The following is a 10,254-nucleotide window of genomic DNA, read 5'->3' on the forward strand; positions in this document are numbered from 1 at the left end:
ACTCCTTTAACAGAGTTATCCTGGCAGTATGTATACATCTTGTTGTTTATCACTACCTACTCATGTATGTATGTATGTATGTATGTATGTATGTATGTATGTATGTATGTATGTATGTATGTATGTATGTATGTATGTGTCTGTGTTTATACTACGTTTATGTAATATTGACAGTTTCACAAAGCAGAGTTTTCATTTTTTCATTATTTCTCTCTTTACAGATATGAAATCTTCAAGGACGTGACTACAGCAAATGACCTGTCTACTACTTTCCTTAAGGAGTATATGAATTTACCTAGCGGCTACATAGGATCAGCAAATCCCCTAAAATATCGTAAGTATATTCTAAGCCCAAAGTTACACAGATGCATACACTACCACCTTGAATAATAAACGGATTCTTTCTATCCCACCAAGTCTATTACTGCAAGAGTTGTATCTCAGCAGAATTAACCTGCTTGGCTGTCATTGACAAATCAATTCCCAATTAGGGGCCTCGTTGTGTCTTTAAATATGACAACTAATACTATGTTTTAAATAGAGTTGAATCCCTTTGGGCCTTAAGCCTGTCACACTAGAGAGGTTTACATAAACGAATTTACGTGGATTTTATACGTGTAGCTTTATAGTCACCGATTCGAATAATCATATATATATATATATATATATATATATATATATATATATATATATATATATATATATATATATATATATATATATTTGTATCTACATTTCTCCTACTCGGGATGTTATTATTGATGTGTGACGGGTACATTCAATGCTTTGTAATAATAATTGTTGACTTTCAATGGGCATCTACTATCATTACACTCACTTCATTTGTATGCAATGTAACAATGTGATAACAATAGGTTTGGATTTCTACTTGGCTGCGACACACTCTACAACGCATATCTAAATGCGCATGCTCAGTGTGTGTGGTAATTAATGCTTTCAAGAGAGTTATTGGTTGAGCTGTTTAGAGTATTTGTAGACGTTGTGAACAGAGTGTGAAAATATTGGAGTACTAACATTGAGATTTGACATGAAAACCAATAAATGATGCAAATAAAAACTGACATTCTGTTGATAACTGACCTGTATCCGACCTGACCTGTGTGATGTACCGACCGACCGTATAATACATACATACATACATACATACATACATACATACACACATACATACACACACACACATACATACATACATACATACATACATACATACATACATACATACATACATACATACATACATACACACACATGCATACATGCATACATGCATACATACATACATACATACATACATACATACATACATACATGCATACATACATACATACATACATACATACATACATACATACATACGTACGTACATACATTCATTACATACATACACACATACATACATACATACATACACACACATACATACATACATACATACATACATACATACATACATACATACGTACATACATACATACATACATACATACATACATACATACATACATTGCATACACACATACATACATACATACATACATACATACATACATACATACATACATAGTTGTATGTCACATTCGTTCATCATACATCTCAGCATCTTTACTGAAAGAATGTATAGTCAATAGGATACTATTGTAATCAGCTAACAACAATTCCGGACACCACCAGTTATCACAGAAATGATAATTATATTATTTTATGTCCACAGAGGATTTCATTCAGCGATGGGGAACACATTATGTTAAATCTGGTATGTTCGGTGGAAGGCTGGAAATTCAGAAAGTTTCGTCAAGCTCATTTTACAGCTCCGTCGAGGAGTTCGCCGTTGAAGCAAACGTTAACTACCAGTCAATCTTCGCGAGGTTTGCAGCGAGCTTATCTGTGAAAGGTGGTTCATCATCTTCACGGGAAACTGGCTATTCATCAACTAATGTAAAAGCACTCGGTGGACATCCAGATATAGCAGCCATTGTAACTGATTTCAGTAGCCCAACGATCAAGACAGGTAAGATATTCAGCTGCCAGATGGGGAGGGGTCGCACTTAATGTGAATGAAGTTAATATATGTATCCATGTTATTCATAATTATTCAATATAATTATTGACACAGATAATAGCACACACTTTACAATTTGTTTCAAAATGAACACTGAGTAAACCGGCTTGCATTAACCTTTATAATAGTATAATATTCTCTTCCCAACAATTGACAATAGATCTTATGAACTGGCTGCAATCTATTCGAGACTATCCCAAAGCATTCAAGTTTGGTTTGGCTCCTATTACCGACCTCTTATACTTCCAAATGGATGAGATATTTCCAAATGCAGCGTTTGAGGCATGTACTGATAGGACAGACTTACAGAGGGATGAACAGACTGGGAAATGGTACTACCTTGTGGAGAAGACAGTTGGAGATATTAAGGTCCAAGAAAAAGAATTCTGTAAATTCATGTCCAAGGAGGAGTTTATGAATGACATCGCTAAAAGAAGAGATTCTTTGGAATATGCAATAAGTATCTACATGTCCGAGGTAAGTAATAAATGCCGTCCGGGTCATGGTCGGCGTGTATTGCACGGATGGCATTTGTTTTGTACTCCGGCTAATTTATATTTTGCAAGATGACATGCTGTGATTCTAGATATTTCCATTGACTAGTATATATGTATGTGCGTATATTAAATTCGCTTTGGCTACTTATATTAAGGGCCGGTGGCCTAAATTACTGAACAAAATATATATATATATATACAATGTAGAAAAATAAAGACCTTTGAGTTATTTTTTTTAGAGTTTTGGTTGACATTTAAATCGTACACTCTGTTGTGTATTTGCTGCATATAACCATTCTGAAGTTATTTGAATAAAATTTGATGTCTGACATTTGTACAATAGTTTCTGACATTAGTAGGCTGCCTAGCATGGCTACAAAAATATTGACGGTAATCGTGTCTGACATTTGTATGCTGCCTAACATGTCTTAACCTCTTCAGTACCATAGGCCTTGTATTACCATATACCACGCACATTATGTTAATTAGTGTGAAAATGTAGTATGGCCGAGCGTTGTTCATATATAGTGTCGAGATAACTAGCCATAAATACCAGAATATTGTATATCACTGGATAGTGAAAACAGTTTACTTTTCAAATGTGTTGCCATAGAGATCGCCCTGTCCCATTACTGGTCACATGATCAAAAATGACCGACATTGGATGATATTTTTAGTGTAAATTTTTGATCATTTTTCCTAAATTCAAGTATATTGTGTAAATGCACGGAACAAAAACTGAAAAAAAAATACATTACACACCTAACATTAGATAATTTCTACATTTATTTAATAATTTACAGTTTCAAAATGTTGAAAATTTAATTTGAACTAGGTTCAGCATGTGAAATGCTGAAATTACATTTTATTTATTTACTATCAACATACACATGAAATGGCTATTCACACTAAGTACAGAGGTGTGCCAGAGTACTACAATAATATATATCACCAGACAGCTACTGAGGTGTACATTAAAAAAAAAACGTTGTTATGGAGACCAGTAAATTAAATGACACATCACATGATCTAAAATGTCTAGTACCCCTTTTTTCAAATTATGCAATTTTCGAGATTAATAGTTTTAATCATATGATCAGTATTGCCACACACCACTAAACGAAGGGTCTGGGGTATTGCCAAATAGTTAAACATGCCCTTATGAAACCCTTCAATAACCCAGGCTTTGGACCAGATCAATTTTACAATAAGCTCACAATCCCTCTATCATCGTTAGGGGATGACTTTGATCAGTTTAATGTCTAAACAGCCAAAAACGTCCGTCTGTCTGTCTGTCTGTCTGTCTGTCTGTCTGTCTGTCTGTCTGTCTCTCTCTCTCTCTCTGTCTCTCTGTCTGTCTGTCTGTCTGTCTGTCTGTCTGTCTGTCTGTCTGTCTGTCTGTCTGTCTGTCTGTCTGTCTCTCTCTCTCTCTCTCTCTCTCTCTCTCTCTCTCTCTCTCTCTCTCTCTCTCTCTCTCTCTCTCTCTCTCTCTCTCATACCAGTTATGATTTGTTAATTGTACTTACCAGGGACTGGTGTCAAACGATGAAATAAGTGTTAAAGGTGGCAATGAGTATTGTGAGTTGAGTGACAGAGAACCCGACACAGACTCTGAAAAGCCCGACTGGAACTACCTTATGAGCGGAAAATCATTTAGCATCGTTTTTGATATGGACGAGGACATTGAAGGTGGTCGTCGTGGTAGCACAATACCAAAGAACAAAATATTTACGGTTAGTAAAGTTTCATAGTTATGCCTTTATGAAAATCATCAATGAAAGTATATATATATATATATATATATATATATATATATATGTGTGTGTGTGTGTGTGTGTGTGTGTTACACCCAATCCGTGAAACTGCCCAATTCATGAAATGTGCATGTAACTTTGCCCAGTTCATGGAATGGTTAACCTTATACAAATGGGAGTAAAGCTTACGATCTAATAAGGGCGAAATTAAATTTTTGGGGCAAGAGTTTTGAACTTAGGCGTTGATTATCGAACTCTATTAAAAACACAAGCTACACTGAATTATAATAAAACAAGAATTGTGAAGTGATGAGTTTGTAAATACATGATAATGAAATTGTTTAATTGATATTTATTTTGTGTGTGTCCTATAAACGATGCTCATTTCATATACCTGGCATATCTTACCATACCCACTTTATAACCTGGGCAACACGGTTGACCATTTCATGAACTGGGCAATTTCACAGATTGGGTGTAACATATACACAGGTACACATACACTTGGGTGTAACACACACACACACACACACACACACACACACACACACATATATATATATATATATATATTATATATTATTTGGGTTACCGAGTAAGAAAATACAACAGTTACGTTGTAAAGTACTAGAAGACAATCGCTGACATATTTACTATTAACAGTATTAGTTACACCAGAGTAATCAATTAACTAATTAGCGAAATTGTTATATACAGACAACCAGTTAGTTGTCTAAACTTAGGTGTTTGCTAACACATCAAAATATTGTTATTTATCAAAATTATGTTTGCTATGGAAAGGTTGAACAAAACCTTTTCCCATATTTGCTATTTCAAAAGTAGTGGTCATCCAAACGTAAATCTTGGATACAAACCGTAATTCTGAGCATTAAATGAATCATTTTTTTCTTTATTTGCTTCATTCCCATATCATGTTAAATAAAATTATGTAATAATATGAAATTAAATCATACCAAAGGTATATGACAACGATACAAAACATTGCTTTCATATGTAGATTACCAGAAGTGGTGAAATGAAGTGATTAATCATAAATTTATTTCATTGTTGCCTTTGGTAACGAACATTACAAACATGGGAATGCCACCTTGTTGCCCTTGCCCTTAGTTTCTAAAATTGCCTGAACAAATAACATTGTCAAAAGTGAATCTCGTGAATACCATGGCAAACAAAACTATGTAATGTTGTTAAATTTAGTTATTTAGTTAATCCACATAGCAATGGGACAACAATTGGTAACATCAAAGTGCAAAATCACTAGAACTGTAAATTCAAAGTGCATAACCACTAAATGTGCAAGATCAAAGTGCATAATAACTAAGTGTTAGATCAAATTATATAATCAGTAAAAGCGTAAGGTCAAAGTATATAATAACTACAACTATAAGATAAAAGTATATAATCACCAAAAGTGTAAGATCAATGTATGTAATAACTAAAAGTGTTAGATCACAGTAAACAATCACTAAAACTGTAAGATCAAAGTGTATAATCACTAAAAGTGGAACATAAAAGTGCATAACACTAAATGTGTAAGTTCACTAAACGTGTAAGAATCAAAGTATATAATCACTAAAAGTGTAAGATCAAAGTGCATAATCACTAAAAGTGTAACATCAAATTACATAATCACTGAAAGTGCGAGATTAAATGCTGAATCCTATTGTCGAATGGCTATCAAAAGTGAATTCTATAGTTTCTTTGGTAATCACAATGTTACATCATCATTCATCATTAATTAAAGCGGATTTCCCCCCTGGTGGGGGGGGGGGTCACCGACTGTCCTTCTTTCCATGTGGCAATCACATTCCTCCATCCTCCTCCAGCCTGTTCGCATAGTCATTGATGTTTAATCCGACCTGATTACATTGTCTTTCCACCATACTCTTCCAAGTCAGCTTTGGTCGCCCTCTCCCTCTTTTTCCATCCACCTCCAGATTCCACGCCCCCTTCACTCCTCTCTCATTTTTCCTCAGCACATGTCCACACCATCTCAGACAGCTGTGCCTAGCTGCCTCTACAATTGACTCACATAGACCTAGCCGTTCCACATCTGAGCCAACCCTGTCACTCAATTTAACACCACATACCTTTCTAACCATACCTCTCTCTGCTCTCCTCAAGATACCCCCTGATGTACACCCACTCCTACCCTAAATTCATCAGACAACCCTGATCCCACTATGACTGTGGTCTTTGCATTCTCGTACAGCTTCATAACCGCTCTAACCAACACTTCCGGTACCATTCTCGTTCTCAAAGCCCACTCTATCACACTCCGTGGCACTCGGTCGAAGGCTTTCTCCAAGTCTACAAAGCACATCCACAGCTTCTTCCATTTCTCCAAGTAACGCTCCTGCACTCTTCTTACAATAAATTTTGCATCAGTTGTGCCCCTCCTCTGGCATAAAAACATATTGCATTCAATTGATCTTGACTATTGCCCCCTGTCTGCTTTCAAATGCCCTTTCCACTACTTTCATTCCATGCTCCAACAGCTTCACTCCTCTATATGACCCACATTCCATTGGATTTCCTTTTCCTTTAAAGATCGGTGCCGGGATGCTGTGCTTCCACTCCTCTGATATACTACCCCTTTTATTCGCCACCTTGAGTAATACTTGCCAACCATGTTCCGATGCCATCAGATACTCTTTTGTTATTCTAGATGGACCACCTGCCTTTCCATTTCTCATGTTCTTCAGAGCTTGGTCTATTTCTTTCCTATCAAACAGTCTTACTGGTCCCTCAGTTGGGTTAGCTTCAGCTAACCCGTCCCATGCATTTTCCACATTCATTATGCCCTCCATATGCTCCTTCCATACTATGTTCTTTTCTTCTTCCTCAAACACTATCCGACCATTCTTGTCTTTTAGGCATCCTCCCCACAAACATCAGTATTATCTTTCTTAATCATTCGAATTTTCCTGAAGATGCTGTTTCTATCTCCTTTTTCATCGCTGTAGCTACTTCCTTCTTAGCTCTCTTTTTATCTTACCTATACAGGCTCTTATTCTCTTCAGTTGGGTCCTTCTTCCACCTTAGAAAACTTTCTTTCTTTTTACTTATCGCACCTTATACCCTGTCATCCCACCACCATGTTTCACCATGTGGTGTCTTTCCCTTGCTAACCCAACATACTTCTTGTGCTGACTGTACAGCACATACTGAAATATTATGAAACTAACTAACTGTTTGACCAAAGTAAATGATAGTGTTACAAAAGGTGCTCTAAGTGACAGATTTAAATTAATCAGATATGACTGTTATTGTCACAATGATACTGAACGAGACAAAATAGGACTAACAGTATCATGCTTAAACAAAATGTCCAAGTCTTGTTTGGTTTCTGAAATTGTCAATTGACAAAGTGAATTGTATGCTTAAATTCACGACTCAAATGTGTTTCGATAATTTGGAAACCATATACCTTTCGGGTATGAATACTAATGAATGTAACATAATTAATGCATAATTACCATATGTGTACTTGTTTGCAGATGCACTACTTTGCTGGCAAGTGGTTTGTTGAGAAAGACGCTGGCAAGGCACGACTTACTGATGGGTACAGTAACGGGGGCAGTGATGACCCTGTAAACCGTAAGATCTCCGTGAAAGGTTTGGTGTTAACTTTCGAACATGAATCTGGTTTGTTTAGGTTGAAGGACGAAGATTACGATGCATCCCTCGTTTTTTGGAAAACCATCTTTTATGGCCTAAAAGGCAAGTGTCGAATTGGTTACATGTACTGCATAATGGTAAATTGCTAGTGGCACCATGTTCATTTTGACTATAATTCATATTTTTACCTAAAGTATGCTGTGTATGAATCTATATGGATTGATAAAACACACAACAACAACATACAGCAACAACAACAACAACAACAACAACAACAATATTAAACAACAGCGATGATGATGATGATGATGATGGTGATGATGATGATGGTGATGATGATGATGATGATGATAAAAAAAATTAAAATAAGACAGAATGAAGGTCATTAAATATAATTTGGATCTGAAAGAGTTGATGGAGAGTAAATGCTACCTTGATCAGTGTTATTCTTATTATGGATAATGAGATACTAAATAATAAAGGTGAGATAACTTTATGTTAAAAACATGTCACTCTACACTGGGAAATAAAAATGACACATCTTCGCATTTCAGGTCAATTCATAGCAGAGGTATCATGGCCAGTGAGTCTGGAGGGTGATGACTCAGGGGGGTTGTTTAAGAAGGGAAGAATAGAGAGATTTCCTTGTAATACACATTGGTCAAACGTTCAACTTCTTGATGCGACAAGTAAGTTAATTAAACATGTCTCTTGTAACAATTAACATTACTTTGATAATACATGTGTATTCTGTAATGTTGTCATAACAAGTCCATACATCATACTTCTACTATTCAATATCTTTATTTTCAGATGGAGGAGTGTGCCTGTTCTTCTCAGCCGTTACTGAAGGTACCATTTATGTTGTTTTCTCATCTGTTCCTAAGGACAAGACAACTTGGTATTACGTGGAAATATCGCCTGTATTAGTAGCCATTCACAAGGTATTATACCATATGTGAGAAATAGAATGTATGAATAATTGTGTTATATCTGTATGTCATTGTTCGTGTATGGCAATATTTGCATGCTAGACGTATGTAGCACGTAGTGCGATTTATTTCAGAATAGAAGGGTATTTATATAAAATTGATGCTGTTTGAAATAGAAAACGAAACGGTGTAAGACCAGAATTAAATTGAACGCCTTCCACAAGGTCAAAGATTTTTTTATTTTTTTACAAATATTTGTATACAGTAATAGCTAAAATTCAAACTTCCAAGCTATAGGGATCATACATTATATGCCCCTTCATTGGCAAATTAATTATAGAAAACTCTATACGGAAAGTGATATTTGACCATGTCTTTCCAACGGAGTAAATCTTGAGTAGAGGATGTGTAAACTTAGTGAGTATGAGACAAAGTTCCACCTTTGACTTATTGTACACCCGGTGATCTCTCACCTGGGGGCTCTAGACAATCACAATTGGTACTACGTCACGTACTACCCCTGGACAGAGATGGTGGTTAGGTGGGTCACATGTGGGATAAAGGTTGGGTAAAGGTGGGTAAATTTGACTTTTAGTATAGTGTTAACCTTAGTATATGACATGTGAAGCTTTCATACTTAAGATAGTGTCTAAATACCGAATTAATTATGGAAATGAAAAATGAAGCTAAGACACATGTGCTTTGTCCTAAATAATCTATGCACTATATTATATGGAATTGTGAGCTTGCATTCCTTGGATGTTGTCTAATTATTACAATTCATCAACTATGCAAATGACTGATTGCAATTATACTATTTTACTATACTATTGACTTAGACACTTGCACTTTAATATCATATATCGATATACCAAATTGTTTTTAAACTTTGATGCTTTCAATCTTAAAATATAGCCAAATAATTAAATATATGCGAAGAAAATATGGGAAAAACAGCTAGGTTAACAACCTTTATATGTCATTGAGCTTTGTTATGGTTGATGCATGTACCAAATCCTACTTAAGGAATTTGAACTGTGCATTCTTAAGGTATAGATTAATTACTGAAAAACATTAATTATGCAAATTAATCATTAGATTTGAAGGCTACATTTACAAGTCATATAGGACAATTGCACTCTGTTAACATTAATGTTAGACTGTAATATACATCGTATTGTTCAACCACACCTGGCTTCATAACCACGACTGTACTAATCTACCCAATTTCCCACATAAGTAACCAGACTGGGTTGCAGCCAATCAAATATCATTATGATTCAATATGTATCAAAGACCAACCACCTAATCCTGTATCTTACAGCCTACATTAATGAATTTTCCAG

General features: G+C 35.4%; 1 protein-coding gene across 1 annotated transcript in view; it reads left to right on the top strand.

The window, feature by feature from the left end:
- Window positions 1-10,254, top strand: part of LOC144439719 (uncharacterized) — a 40,801-nt gene that overhangs the window by 23,581 nt on the left and 6,966 nt on the right. Inside the window, exons 8-14 of the mRNA XM_078128953.1 lie at window positions 222-334; window positions 1,736-2,032; window positions 2,244-2,560; window positions 4,110-4,313; window positions 7,856-8,078; window positions 8,531-8,665; window positions 8,790-8,920. Of these exons, the coding sequence (XP_077985079.1) occupies window positions 222-334; window positions 1,736-2,032; window positions 2,244-2,560; window positions 4,110-4,313; window positions 7,856-8,078; window positions 8,531-8,665; window positions 8,790-8,920 (1,420 nt within the window). The remainder of the gene's footprint in view (window positions 1-221; window positions 335-1,735; window positions 2,033-2,243; window positions 2,561-4,109; window positions 4,314-7,855; window positions 8,079-8,530; window positions 8,666-8,789; window positions 8,921-10,254) is intronic.

The sequence above is a fragment of the Glandiceps talaboti genome, chromosome 9 (assembly GCF_964340395.1).
Source record: "Glandiceps talaboti chromosome 9, keGlaTala1.1, whole genome shotgun sequence".
Classification (NCBI taxonomy): Eukaryota; Metazoa; Hemichordata; class Enteropneusta; family Spengelidae; genus Glandiceps; species Glandiceps talaboti.